This window comes from Aptenodytes forsteri, unplaced genomic scaffold (assembly GCF_000699145.1).
Source record: "Aptenodytes forsteri isolate BGI_AS27 unplaced genomic scaffold, ASM69914v1 Scaffold5, whole genome shotgun sequence".
In the NCBI taxonomy this organism is placed as follows: domain Eukaryota; kingdom Metazoa; phylum Chordata; class Aves; order Sphenisciformes; family Spheniscidae; genus Aptenodytes; species Aptenodytes forsteri.
The window spans coordinates 6,695,082-6,709,198 of NW_008795672.1; the positions used below are offsets into that span (position 1 = coordinate 6,695,082).

At 45.1% G+C, this 14,117-nt stretch overlaps 1 protein-coding gene across 1 annotated transcript in view; it reads right to left on the reverse strand.

The window, feature by feature from the left end:
• Window positions 1-3,461: 3,461 nt before the first annotated feature.
• The window catches only part of BFSP1 (beaded filament structural protein 1), a 21,803-nt gene continuing 11,147 nt past the window's right edge, over window positions 3,462-14,117 (reverse strand). Inside the window, exons 3-8 of the mRNA XM_009282546.1 lie at window positions 12,643-12,738; window positions 11,706-11,798; window positions 10,963-11,070; window positions 8,295-8,515; window positions 6,794-6,879; window positions 3,462-4,797 (exon numbers count right to left, since the gene is read on the reverse strand). Of these exons, the coding sequence (XP_009280821.1) occupies window positions 3,875-4,797; window positions 6,794-6,879; window positions 8,295-8,515; window positions 10,963-11,070; window positions 11,706-11,798; window positions 12,643-12,738 (1,527 nt within the window). The 3' untranslated portion in view covers window positions 3,462-3,874. The remainder of the gene's footprint in view (window positions 4,798-6,793; window positions 6,880-8,294; window positions 8,516-10,962; window positions 11,071-11,705; window positions 11,799-12,642; window positions 12,739-14,117) is intronic.

A 14,117-nucleotide genomic window follows, 5' to 3' on the forward strand; every position in this document is an offset into this window, starting at 1 on the left:
CTGTGTATATATATTACATACGATATGTATACTCAGAGTATGTTACATATATTTGCTTATAAATATATATATAGAATTACATATGGTATGTAACGTATAATACATATATGCACATCACTACTTTTTGTGTGTATGTGTTCAAAGAAAGAGGTAACTGGAAGCTTTTGAGGGACTTACAAAATGTGGAAAAAGTTCTGGAATACGAAAAGTCCATGTGGAAATCTTAAATGAACGTGTACATGACTTCCCATTGCATTCATGTAATTTTGCAGTTCTCTGTTCAATCATTAAATATCTTCTAAAGCAGCAAAATAACTAGATGGTTGTTCATATTTTCATAATGCTGACATAATTTATTAAGTGAAAGATCACGATAATGAGTGTTATACAGAAATGGTGAGTTTTTATATAGGTATATATAAAACTAAGTGTATATGCAATATAGAGATCTACTTCAAATTCTTCAGGATTTTTGCATCAGGGGATCGCTGAAAAATATGTCCAGTTAGACTAAGTTTTTATGGTATTGCTGATGGAAAATAAAGTTAATTTGTTAGTATTTATAATAAAGGGGAAAATGAAGCTCATGATTTGAAACAGGTGAACACTGTTTAACTAAAGCCCTGTGATGATGTTTTATAATATGAGTAAAATAAAGAGCTGTTGTAAACTGGCAGGTCCTATCATTGCCTATCCGAAGGTACACGGGAGGTAATACGCTGCTGTAAGTGGGACGACTTCCTACGCCTCTGCTTTTTATACCGATAAGGACATTTGTGTCCTGCGTATGCCGGATACTGAGAAAATAAACATGACCCTCCAAAAGAGCTGATAGCAACAGATGAAGACTAGCAGGCTTTATGTTAACTCTGTGATACCGTGGGACATAGAAGATTAAGGCCGCAGGCTAGGAAGAGCTTTGGGAATTACTTACGTGGTTCAAACCCGCTGGCTCCAAGGGCAGCTCTGCAGAGGCACGCAGCGATGCGGGTGCCGAACTGCTGCCCTCAGTGGGGAAGGGGACGCTCAGGAAGAGAGACAGTGACATTTTTGCACTGCATTTCATAAGCAGTTCTGGCCCCCAGGAAATACTACAGCAGGTTTTTTTCTCTGCTGTTTGGAGCACTTTGATCCACAAAAAAACCCTATTTCCTCTTCCTCCCTACTTCCCACCCACACTTTTGGGTACTTTTTAGCTCACATGTTCCCATGGCACAGGGTACATGTTGTTTTATAATTTCTTACCATGTCTGCAGCAGTAAAAGATGACGGGGAACCTCCTGATCTCGTTCTGTTTGCCACAGAGGCGAGAACGTGTCTGTAGTAACCTAGCTCTCATCCCAGGCTCTGCTGAATAGATGCTCGCAAGTATTTCACCGTTACGCTTTAGCGTTAGCATTTAAACACTTCGTTGAGAATTTGCGTTTGAGAATCTGCATTTAAAGCAGAGGTTAGCCCATAAATAACGAGATTTACTGTATCTTTCAGCATTGTCATTATGAACAATAGAATACTAGTGTTTTTCTATATAATTTTCATACAAATTTACAGAAAGATGCCTGCCATCTGCAGCCTTACTGGGCAACTGCCATGTTTGTGGAAGGCAGGTCAGAGATCGTAGCAGAATTTAGGCCTTAGTTCCTCATGGTCCTTGACTTCTGCTGATGTTGGTGTCCGTGACTGCAGCTCAGCACCAGCTTGGTTCGAGTCTTGCACCTCGGGGTTGCTGCCTGTGCAATGCAGTACGTGACTTCTTCAGTAATACATGCCACTAAACCTGCTTTAGGAGTGGTATTTATACTGCCCAGCTGCTGAACAAGGTTTACGAGCATCAGAAAACCGTTTCTATGTCAGCAGCGTAGAGCGGTGACACCGCAGCACAAAATAGATGAAGGTGGCGGGGGCTATTCACACATGAGACACCTAACCCAGGCTCTCCTCAAGTGTTGCCTCTTTGCCATTGACTAAGGCTTTTTGTATTCTGAACATTAAGCTCTCTATTGCAGTGAAACCAGATGGTTGCGGAGGGGATACCCAGTTCAGTCTAGGTACTGTCTAAATCTGTTTACACCCTGTTTTGTGACAGAATTATTAAACAGGCTTCCTATTGCTGCAGTAGTTCTTTTTTTCCCCTTGCAGTAGTCAAAACTTGCTTTCACCAGCAGTTATTCTGAGCAGTTGCTCCCAGCTCACCAGAGCGCAGCCTGCGTATGCACTGATAAATTCCTTCTCTGCGGTTATTTACAGTGTTAATAAATGAAACTGAAAAGCAGCACACACCCTAGCAAGCAATGTCTGGCGTATACTCCCACAGCATTTCAGTAAAACAGCATCGACAAAAAAATCCTGAATAAAAATGTGACTATGTGGGTCACCTGTCCCTGTTTCAAAGAAGAAGGCGCCACTTTACCTGACATACTAGTCAGATTAGATGCTACAAATGCATTGGAACTCACTAATGAAAAAAAAAACCAACACAATATTGAAGGAAAGTCTTGGGTGATGCGAGAAGGTAGTCCTGAAGCTCGGGCTCGTCAGCCTAAGTGGCGTTTAGCCCTGTCCTTCACAGCTGACAGGAGTAATCAGCCAGAAAGAAAAAGGCCTAACAATGCCGAAAGCTGAAATGAAAACTTTGAGAACAGAGACGGGATGGGAGAAGGAACGTGCAGAGCCCAGCCTAGTAAGGCACTTCAGTATGTACCTCGCTTTAGTGGGATTATTTGTATGCCTGCGGTCAAGCTGAGGCCTAAATGATGCATCAGCGCTTCAAATACGTGCTCAGTATTTGCGCGTATTCACGTGAAGCCTTTCTCTTTTTTTTTCTTTCTATTTTTTCTTTTTTTTTTTTTTTCCCCCCTGCTGAGTCAATGATTTCTGGAAGCTGCAAGAGGCTGTTGTGGAAGTGTTGCTTTTTGCTTCCCCAGGCAAGGGGACGTGAGAAGGCACCGCTTGTTCCAGCAACCCCGTGGAGCTCCATGGGCCTGCAGGTGACTGGGCTGCAACAGGATCACGTGGCAGTATTAAACTCTAAAATGCTACAGTCCAAGGAAATACTTAACAAGAAAATACCAAAACACACAGTCTTTTGAGTTGGCTGCAATCTGCTCAAAAGCTTGTTGGCATTCGTAAATACCTTAGTTATGTTGGTGAAGGACAAATAATTCCTTTAGTATCTTTTATAAGGGTTATCCCCCACTTTGGTGGAATTTCAAGCTTTATTCTGAGAAGGTACGCAGTGAGAGCTTATTTCAAATACAGGGAGTTTGCCTTAAGATCCAAAAAGAAAGGTCTGCCAAGCTCATCTCTATTTAAAGACTGTAAATGAGAGAGATTTGGAATAGGTTATTTAACAGGTGTCCAGCCCTTCCCCTGCAAAAACTCCTGCACACCCAGTCAGTTGACGTCTACTAGTAGGGACCATTAGTCAACGGTAAAGGCAACACACACCCACAGTGGGTATCTTCTGTAGAAGGCAAAACTTTTATTAAATGAACCAGATGTCACAAGTTAACATTTGCAGCTGTCTGAGAGCTGGGGTATCGTACGGCAGCTATAGGAGCAGTAGAAGAATACGCAAATTTGTTCCGGATACTGTGGAAAGCTGGGCAGCTCTGTAATAATAATTAATTTCAACTTGTCCTAATCATGAAAATCAGTTGCATAGGATGTGCCTATTACTTGTTGCCCTGGAGCGCTCTAACAGTCATTGCACCAAAGGTGAGCCTACATCAGACAGAATTGCCATCAAGGTACCTATCTGTTCCATACCAAACAGCAAAAATCTCACTACTGTATCATTCGGTCAGGAAAAAAAAACAGTCATTTAATAACTATGCCAGACAAGTTGACTATCAAGGGGGGGTGTGTGTGTCACTTAAGAACCTTTGTCACCTGGTTTCTTCTTGCTTGTCTTCTCTATCATCGTCTCCACAATCATCGCTGTCTCTTCGTACGTCTGAATTCTATCGTCTGAAAATTTCTCGATGGACTCCACCACCTCCACCTTCTCGTAGCTCATGGAGCCAGGCAAGGCTGCTTCCCTGAACAAAAGGCCCTGCTTATCTTCTCGATCATATTCTGTCTCTCGAAGGACTTCTGGCTCAGTTGGGCTTATCAGACCAGGGGAAGGAACTGTCTCGGGCTCAGAGATGTCCAGATACTTTGTGATTTCCTCGATTTTTGCTCTTGGTTTTTTGTCCCATTCAAGCATGTCTTCTTTCTCTTCCTCCTTCTGTTCTTCCCTCCTTTCACAGATAACCCCTTTTTCTGACGGTTCAGCAGGTTCTGGCAGCTCTGGTATGGGCTCCACCTCACCACCGTTCATCACCTTCCCATTGCTGGTGGAAACTGTGATCCCTCCCCCAGCTGGGATGGAGGGGGCCAAGATGCAAGGTTCTTCATAGCCTTCCTCCCCTGTTACCAGCACGTAACGCCCTTTGGGATGGGCATCAGGTTTAGGCTCTGGTCTCTTGTAGACTCTTATTTTCTCCCTCACAATGTTACACAATTTATCGAAGGCTTTACTTATCTGGGCTCCATCAGGTACGTCCTCTGGGCCCGTTTCTTTCTCATCAAGTTCTAATCCTTCCTGCTCAGGTTCACGTGTGACTGAGTCTTCGTGCCCAAACTCCACCTGATCTTGGTCAAAACCTTCCAGAGGTCTTTCGTACATTCTTTCAGGCGAGAGACCATTGGATATGTCTTTAGACATCAACTCCTTTTTCCTGGCAACTTTCTTTGTCAGAGCTTTTTGTCTGGGCTTTACACTGGCAATGTCTTGCACGGCCTGGGTGATATCTAGGGAAAAATCAAAACAGAGCAAACAACAAACAGTGCTGAACACAGTTGCTGCAAATGCTAGAGCTGCCTCTCACCCTCACTGCTACAGGTGGAGAGCTGAATGCAGCAGTAAATGTGAGCACAGCTTCCATCAGCGCATTAAACAGCCTCTTCTTTTGCGTGGGCCCCCTCAGCCAAGTAGCCATTTTGCATCTGAGGTTGCCACTGCCATGCATAGTGTGAGGACAGGACAACTGTGCCTGTAAGAGAGGCAGCTGCACAAAACGTTCACCTATCAGGCCTGCATTAATGCTCAGCAGGAGCGTTCAGCACCTGCTGCTGCAGTCGGGCTCAGGACCTTCCTCCCAGGCATCGTGGCAGGGTTTGGCCCTGTTAACTCGACAAGAAACCTCATCTCCTATGGCAGAGACTGAAGCCAGGTGCCCAAAGTTAGAGGCACGGCCTGGCAGCAGGACTAAGCAGAAATAGCTTTTCTGGCGTTTACAACTCCTGCTAGGGTTTAGGGAGGAAATGCCCCCCCCAAAAAGTTCTATTTAAAACCTTCCCACTGAATGCAGGCTTGCTGGGTGAGCGGTCCAGGCCTGACGGGAAAGGTGAGTGTCATCACCAACTCTTCCAGCGCTTCTGAAGATGGGCTCAGCAGGGGGACGCCTCGCCTTTGTGTCCTGGGGGGGGGGCTAAGAGTGAGCCAGGCACCTCCCGTCACGGCAATTTTGGGTATGGGCAGATGCAGGGAGGTGCGTCAGGAGGGAGCAGCGAGCGGCCGGCAGGCACAGAGCTAAGCAGCCGCCCAGCCAGCGGTGCGATGCTGAGGAGCAACATTTTGGCATCACTCGAACAGTGACGTTGAGCTCTAGGCCTGCGCAGAGGGACCCCCTGCCCGCAGGCTGTGTTTCTGATCTCCTGGGCAGTCAGTAGCCACAGACCCCCATGACAGCTCAGCAGCAGCAGCAGCAGGAGTGCAGGCAGGCTACTGATTTCCGTGGCATGAACAGCTAGAGCAGAGGAGGCAGAGGTTGGTACTGGGAATTAGGGGAACACAGGGACAGACAGATACTAATATGTTTTCCCCAAGGCACCTGTTTTGTGCAATGTCACAGGTACAGTAATGCACATAAAATGCCCTGCTTGCCTTGCAGGTAGGAAGCAGAGGTGTGGTTAGAGACGGGCCGAATCCTCAGTGGGTATAAAACAACACTTTGCAGGACAGTAGTTATTTACAGCTGCTGAGGATTTGGCCTCGTGCATTATGGACCCATTTCATATAAAACTGCTACGGTTCGCAGAGCAGTTAGAAAAATTACAGCTGCATACCAAAGAAAAACCTCATTTGACGGTTTATCTCCGTTCTCAGGGCAGTTTGTTGCTAGTAAAACCCCAGTGAGCCTTGGAGTTAAGCTATAGTAAGTCATCCCATATGTTAGTACCTACAGCACCTTTCTATGAACCAACTCCCCTCTTTGTTACAAGCAGCCTTGCTAGCTTAGTCCTGGCCATTTCCTTGTCACCAGGTTTACAAGCACCCTAATTCTAACAAGCAATCATACAACACGGAGGAAACACCATTCGGAGGAAACACCATTCAGAGGAAACCAGGCTACGGGACATAAACAAGCCCCAAAAAAGTGTCATCTGCCTGCCTGCAGCACTCAACATGCTCTTTGCATGTGACTAAAGTGTGGGCCAACGACTCACAACAAGTCAGCACAAAACCCCCAGCTCTTTCCATAGTTTCAGGTGCCTTCTGACTTTGCTCTACTGATTGGCCTAAGTAGTAAATTGCAGAAATTAGCAAAGAAACTCTTTTGCTTGTGGTTTTGGCCTTTGGCAGCTTGTCCCAAAGCCAGCTGAGGTAAGCTGAAATCGTTGCATTTACTTATCCAGCCTCGAGTCAGGCTGTCACGGCTGGTTCGTATGGAAGATAAATGGAACAAACAGCTTAAAATACAATGATGCTGCTCTTGACAGACACAGGAAGACGTCACAGGTTTACCTCTTCCCCTCGAAGCTTGAGGCTGGACAGGTCTATAGATCTGCGTGAAGAGTGTGACTGGCGTTCCTGCTATAGCAGAGTTTAACCTGCCGGAGAAGACGCGCATCGGTCAGATCTCTCCCCCTCATTTCCACCAAGAGCAAGTGAAATATTGCACAAAATGAAGCATGGAGGTTAAAGAAATGTATTTCTCTGTGGTGAGGATTCAAAGAGAATGACGGGAGCCTGTTTCTTGTCTGGGGAAAATCAACACAGCCACAGCACCTTTGCAGGAGTTAGGCTGGTTTCCACCAGCAGGAGACGTGGGCTGCTCCATTAGGTAAAGTACACCAGTAATTAAAACCAATAGCAACGGGTTTGTAATTTAGCACAGCACTTTGAAAGGGTGGGAAGACTTTGGATGGGCAAACAGTCAATCCATGCCTACCAGAGGTCAGCAAGAGCTGTACATGCTGGCCGGTAAAATATGAAATTTGGTAGCCGTTACAATGTTACCTGCATATGCCTAACTTCAGAAGGGCAAGAAGAAAACTGAGCAGTCTTCCTTGGAAAATATTTGAGGAGGCAGTGGTATTAAGGGTTAAAAATTAAAACTGGGAGGCTGGCCTATATGCAAACCAGTTACTATATCTGTGGCCTTTCCAATCTGCTCTGCTAGAATTTGAGAGAATATTTTGGCCTGTAGGGAGGATATACACCCTGCGTAGAGATGCAATAGATGCACATTTTGATTTTTGGCGCTGAGAATTACCCTGATCGGATACTCCTAACCAGAATGCAGTGTCCAAAATGAGGCACTGAAAATTGATGAAATATCTGTTCCCCACACGTGAGATTGCCTATTTATGAGTGTCCTTCCCCTGCACCTTCTGGACAACCCCCAGAGCAGCGGTTTGGGCGCTCCGGGGTCTGGCCCTGCTGTATCTGCCTGCGCAGGCGGCACCGGGCACTGCTGTGAAAGCCCAGCTCCTTTTCTCCTGTGAGGCTGATGGTTGACATTAGAGGGAGCCAGTGCTCCTCCGTAGGTTTAAACACAACCCAAATCCCTGCAAATTTCTTACATTCTACCCTTTTTTCCCCCCTTGCCTGAAGAATGGGGTTGCTGTGAAGAGTGTTTTTGCTTTACAGGGCATTTGCCCTGTCTGAGCCCTGCAAGATCAACCTGCCTGTAATGCCCCAGCAAGCTTCACCAACACCCGGGCAGTGGAGAGGGTGTTCAGTTTGCTTTCGTATGCTCCTGACCTCTGTGCGCTGACGCCAGGACAGTATATGGAAAGGAGACTGTACGGAAAGGAGAAGCCCAAAATGGCTCTCACCCTTTCCTTGGCAGAGGCTTGACCAGGTTTTGCATCTATTTAGATTCCTGTCCCTGGATAGCTACCAGTGAAAGGTGTGAAATGGCCATAGCTTTGGGTGGATCAAACGCCCTTAAACATACATTTTTCAAGGAGATAAAAGAGATCACTGGCCCCTTTGGGAGAGTCCAGAAATCCAGCCTTACCGGCTGTCCTCGTTCTCGATGACACGTTTATACCGTTCCAGCTCATTCTCCAAGGACTGCTGGTAGATCACCAGCTGGCGGCAGTCGGTCGTGTACTTCTCCAAGGTCCTCTCGGCCTCCTCTATCCCCCTCCTTAGGTTTTCAATCTGCTCATTGTAAAGCTGAATTTCATCATCGTAACTCTCCTGGGTGTTTTTAATCGCTTGCTCCAGCATGGTTGTCTGGTAAACAAAATTGGTGGGTGAAAGCAGCAGCTCTGAAGCATTCAGCATCCCCATATTTCAAGGGTAATTAAAGGCAAGACATTTTATTACGATGTGTGAAGCTGCACTGCTGAAACACAGTGGCAGTTTCACTGCATTTGTTTGGTTATTCCCAACCAATAACTCCCCCCGCCACCCCCTTATCTATCCCAAGGCTTCTGTTCCACAATAAGCATGACCGGATCGGCATGAACCAGGGGAACAGCTGTGTGATGTCTTCTTTCCCATGCGGGTGAGGCTGGCTGATGTCTCGCTGTGTGACCTGCAGCTTACCGTGGACGGCCTCGGCAGAGCAGGCAGTGTCTTACGAGGAGACCAGAAGTGCTTAACTGGGAAGATGTGCCCGGGCAAAACCAGTTCTTCCTTCTCTGTGGTCCGCAGACCAAGCACTGAAGGTTAAGGAAGGGTCTTTTTTAAAATAAAAAGCTTCCCTTTTGAATTCAATTCCTTGGCTTTTTTACTGCAGTGATAAAAATAAAACTGCTGTGCAGTAAGGCCTCAATGCCAGTCATTGGAATGCGCATCAACCAGGAGGTGGCGATGAGTCCCTTGCAAAACCAAGGGGCAGGCGTTACAGGTGGGATATTTGGCAGTGTAATTCTGCTCTCACTTTCTTCTGCTATTTTTGGCTATTTATTATAGTTACTTTATCACTTGGGATTTTTTTTTTCCTTTTCAAATAGCTTTTAAAGAGTTCCACTCACAAAAAGCTAATGGGGCAATAACTGACTAATGGATTCTTTAATAATTGATTGATTTATATGTTACAGGCAAGATTTTCAAAAACCTTTTAAGAGCCTAAATTTAGGAGCTAAGTCCTTTGGTATTAGTTTGGTTATATTGCAGCGTACCAGTGGACCAAGAGGTTCCACAGACCCCTTTAGTGTCAAAAGTCCTTGGTATTAGTTTGGTTATATTGCAGCGTACCAGTGGACCAAGAGGTTCCACAGACCCCTTTAGTGTCTAGTGCTCACGAGGTGGGGTCGATAACCTCTCTGCGACATGGTTACCAGGTCCAGAAACAGGAAAGCAAGGGAGCTGGAGGACATCTCAGTCATCAGCTCCGGCCTTCACTGTCACAAGCAACCATGTCATCGACCTCCACCCATAAAGTTATTTCACTCTTTTAATCTCAAGGCACGAGAAGGAATGAATTAATAAATTCTTTCTAAATGGGACGTGAAGATTTGATTTTGAAAGCAGCACTATTAATTCCCCAAAGAGTGCTTCACTCTGTCTGCCAGCAGAAGGCTGATTTTCTCCCCTTTTTTCTATATTGATTCATTATCTCACTTATCACTGTATTGATTCTTGCCCTTCCCAGAGTGCACGTGCCCTTTCCACCAGAGCATCAAACATGAAAAAGAGACCAAGGAAAAGACCTGGGGGTAGCACTGTCCCCGAGTGCCCTAGTGAGAGAAGTTACGCTCAGGAAGTTAAGAGCTGCTGCTCTGACTGTCCAGAGGAGTCCAAAATCCCACCAAAAGGTGCTTTATGCCAGTATATCACTCCCCCCACCCCGGACGGACAGCTTGAGGCACAAAAGCAGCAGTATTTGGGGGGCATAAGGTGGTCATTCTCCATCCCTATCCACTAAGAAACATTCAACTGCGTGTAGGTAGACCTGCCATTGGCAATTACACAGGACTGGTTTCTATTCACTGTAGCCTTTAGCTGCTCCTCCATCTCCTGCCACCCTTGTCCCTGCACTGCATGCTTGCTCAGAGACGCTGGCTGGAGGAGGAAGGCTGATTTATGGCAAATAGCAGGTGGAATTGGCAAAAAGCAGGTGGTTTTGGTTCTGGTAGTGTCTAAGCACAGGAGAGGTGTTGACCTAGTGCTTAGTAGTGACAGGGATGAACGCAGGATGCCAAATGTAGCTTGATGCCTATTTCAAAGGACGTTCAGTTTTAATTACCAAGTCTGTCCACTCCTTCTCACAGCAAGCTCAGCACTGGATGTGGCACTGATGGAGGGGACTGGGAAGAGCCCTGAAGGTCCCCCATTATTTTTCATGGAGCCAGTTTCCAGCCCGAGCTCAGTAAGTAAGAAAGAAAGTGAGACCAGCCCCATGTGACATCTCCATCCACAGCCTCCTGCTGACTCTATCCCACAGAAATCTAGTGACAACGTGGAAACCTTCTCCCACCAGCTACTCTGATAAGCAAAGATGGCTTCATTGTGGCTACGATACTTACAGCCCTCCCTGGCCACCTAAACCTGATGATTTGGGCCACCAAGAGAATGAGAATGAAGCAGCTGAAGAAGAAGATGGAAAAAGAAAAACACATCACCAAGTCTCCAAGTCAACTGAGTTCACCAGACCCTGTTGAAGACCATGTGGCCATAAAAAGAGCAGAGTTCATGAGCATCATGGTTGTGTTTATGGCTAGTTATGGCAGTACCTCTGTCTGCAGTTTGTATTTTTGTGCCTGTAGCTGGCAGAGGATGCTCTTGTATTCCTCCAGCTGGCTCTGCAGAACAGGGATCCTCCTCTCCGCTATCAGTTTTTCCTGGTTGGAAGAAAACAACATGTGTACAGGAAAGTATGTTTCACTCTTTTAAAAAGAGCCAAAAGAAATTCCACTACTGGAAATAAACTGTAAAGACAAATAGAAAATGACAAAAGACAAATAAAAAGATGGGTATTGAACCTCAAGTAAACCCCTGTGGCATAGCTTTAAGAATAAAAGATGCCAGATGGCAGGACTGTAGAAGTACAGCTTATGTTGAAATTAGACCCTGTAGATGTAGCTGTTCATATCTTCTTCCAACTAATAAACTTCCTTGGCATAGCCACTCACATTGGTGGGAATCGCCAAGTTTTCATTTAGTCTGTACCAATTTATTTGATTTACAAATTTTCACCACGTCTCGCCCCTTCAGGACAAGATTTACTCTCTCTGTAAATATTCCTTCAGATAGGAAGCACGACTACTTCAACTACCTTTCAACTAGCCATTTTGGGGGCTAATACATATTTCCAAAGCTACAATTAGTTTTTTCTCTCATATTCAGTACTTACTCACAGTTGTTGCAGTTTTCATCTAACTTTGGAGTGGGAGTTAGAGGAGCTGGGATGCTTGAGGAATAAAGAGTGACTCTTTCTTACTTAGAGCAGCATGTATTTACCGACAGCTGTGCTTACCTCACATATGCCAGGGCTTATAGGGGACACACGAGGGGTTGTCTGGATGATCTGTTGCAAAACATTGACATAGGTCTGGATTTCCATAAGGTTCTGTGGTGAAGTAAAAAAACATTTTCATCATAAAGTGCCACAGCAAGGTGCACCCTTCAATGTGCTCCACTTCTCGGGCTTATTCCGAGGTATTTACTTCTTTCAGCATATAAAAGTCCAGTTCATGTTCAGACTTGGTTTTGGAATGTTGTTTTAGACCCGATTTTGAGTGCACGTGTGCTAACAGTTTCATCATGCTGAGGGGGCATTTGGCTAAGTGACAATATAGTTCATAGTCTTAATTTAAGATGCTGTGATTTCTGATTTCACGGGAGATTTTCAAAATGAGGATCACAAATACCTTTGGATGTGGTCCAAAAAAGTGAGCCTCTTCTTTCAAAAGCAGCAAAGATGGGACAGTGGCCTCATACCAAGCCTCACAGCTCTCCCAGGAAGGAGAAAGGGGCTGCATGTGTTAGTCAGCTGCAGCATAATCATATGGCCACAGGCTTATTTCTGCTGATTAACTGGAATGCTCTGGCCCAGAAAATTGGGAATCCCCCTCTGATGAAAGCAATAGCTTCTTAGCATGAAATAGAAGACAGCTTGACCAGCACGTTGGGTTGAATCATGGTAACAGGACAACAAATTCAAGCCATTGCTACAGGTGTAGACATTGGGCCCTGAGAGAGTCAATTCGGACCCTTGCGGTCATCCAGCTGTTGGGCTTGACCTCCACACTGCAGCTGTTGTGCACACTGAAAATTTATAGCACTGTATTTACCCACCAAAATACAAACGGGATTTGCTTTAATTTGCCACCGGAACAGATCATGGAGAAGGGCAAAGCTTCACACGTCTCTAGAAGGAAGATCTAAAGAAGATGGCAAATTCAGCCTGTTACCTTCTTGTATCTGTCCTTTGTGGCATTAATGTCATCCTGCAGGAACTGGGACTCGATCTGCAGCTCCAGGTTGCACAGCAGTGCTTCATCAGCTTCCTGCAATGCAGAGACACGTGGTACGGTCAGTGCATATAGCTGGAGTGCCAAAACCACAGCAGCCACTTAGCCATAACGTGAGTCATTGCACATGCGTAGCAGCCTGCGTGGAGAATTGAAGCCTACTGGGAGAAACAAAAGTATTAGGAAATCAACAAACGACAGGCACCTTGTTCATCGTGTTCTCCTATTGTACATGCTGCTTTTCCACACAAATATAATTTATGATTCAGTGTGGCACTGGCACTGTCAAAACATGTTTACCATATGCTTTATGAATGCTGGGAGCCAAGTAATAGACGCTATGAAATACCAGTCTTTGACGCTAAAAGCTTGCAATGGTGCATGACATCAACAGACTAAGGCATTGATTTCTCTAGTGTTTATGACAGGACCTGAGGTATCCTGACACCTTTTTAATATCCCCAGTAAAGAATCCCTTATAAAAAAAACCCGGGATGGTCCAAAGTATTTTCACTCCTTTTGGTGTGTTCTCAAATATCACAAATGTTTGCCAGGTTTGGAGCCATTTCTGGAAATAAAAATGACAGATGAGCAAGTCCAGAAAAAGTCAGTTTGTTGCAGAAGTTTCTAATATTGGGGTTTGTGAGGAAGAAAGTTCGTAATGTCCAATTAATTCGGAGGACAAGGCGTATGACTAGCAATCATGATCTCAAAGTACGTAAGTATGAGTGGCACTGGTATTTAAATCCAACGAATTCTCCATTTCTGCTCAGAGGTCTAATTTAGATTTTTCCCATCTTACGTTATTTAATACAAGCCCGTGAATATAAAACAATTTTATATTCATGAAACAAGTGAGGCATTCCACCACTGAACTGTGTCAAGAAGCATCTCTCTTTGCTTTGAGCCTATCACCTGTTGATGTTGTTGGATGTCTCGTAGATCTCCTATTAGAAGACACAGTCCCTACCCCGGCCCATGCCACAGACCAGCGTGTCCTTCCTTCTCCTCATTCATCTCTTTTTGGATCCGAACTCTGGCTAAACTGCTGTCAGAAACTAAGTAATATTTATAAATGACACAACTAAACTTTCAAGTGTTAAAATCTATTAAAATCTAGACCTGTTTACAGGTTTGATCTCCGGATCCTGAATGGCACCCTGTCCCCACTGAAGGCAACAACAAACGCTCTGCAGTTTCACAGTCTTTTTCAGGGAATCACAATATAATCATTTAATTGAGAGGAACACTCAACTGAGCATGAAATCTTTAAAAAATGTAAGAAAGACAGGAGTTTCAGCTGGTTCACTCACACTTTTGGTTTGCTAAGGGAAATGGTTATGAGCTTACAAGTACCTCTGGTTTCAGCAGGATTTTCCTAGAAGTACAAAAGACATGATAGAAGGTGGAAGGAA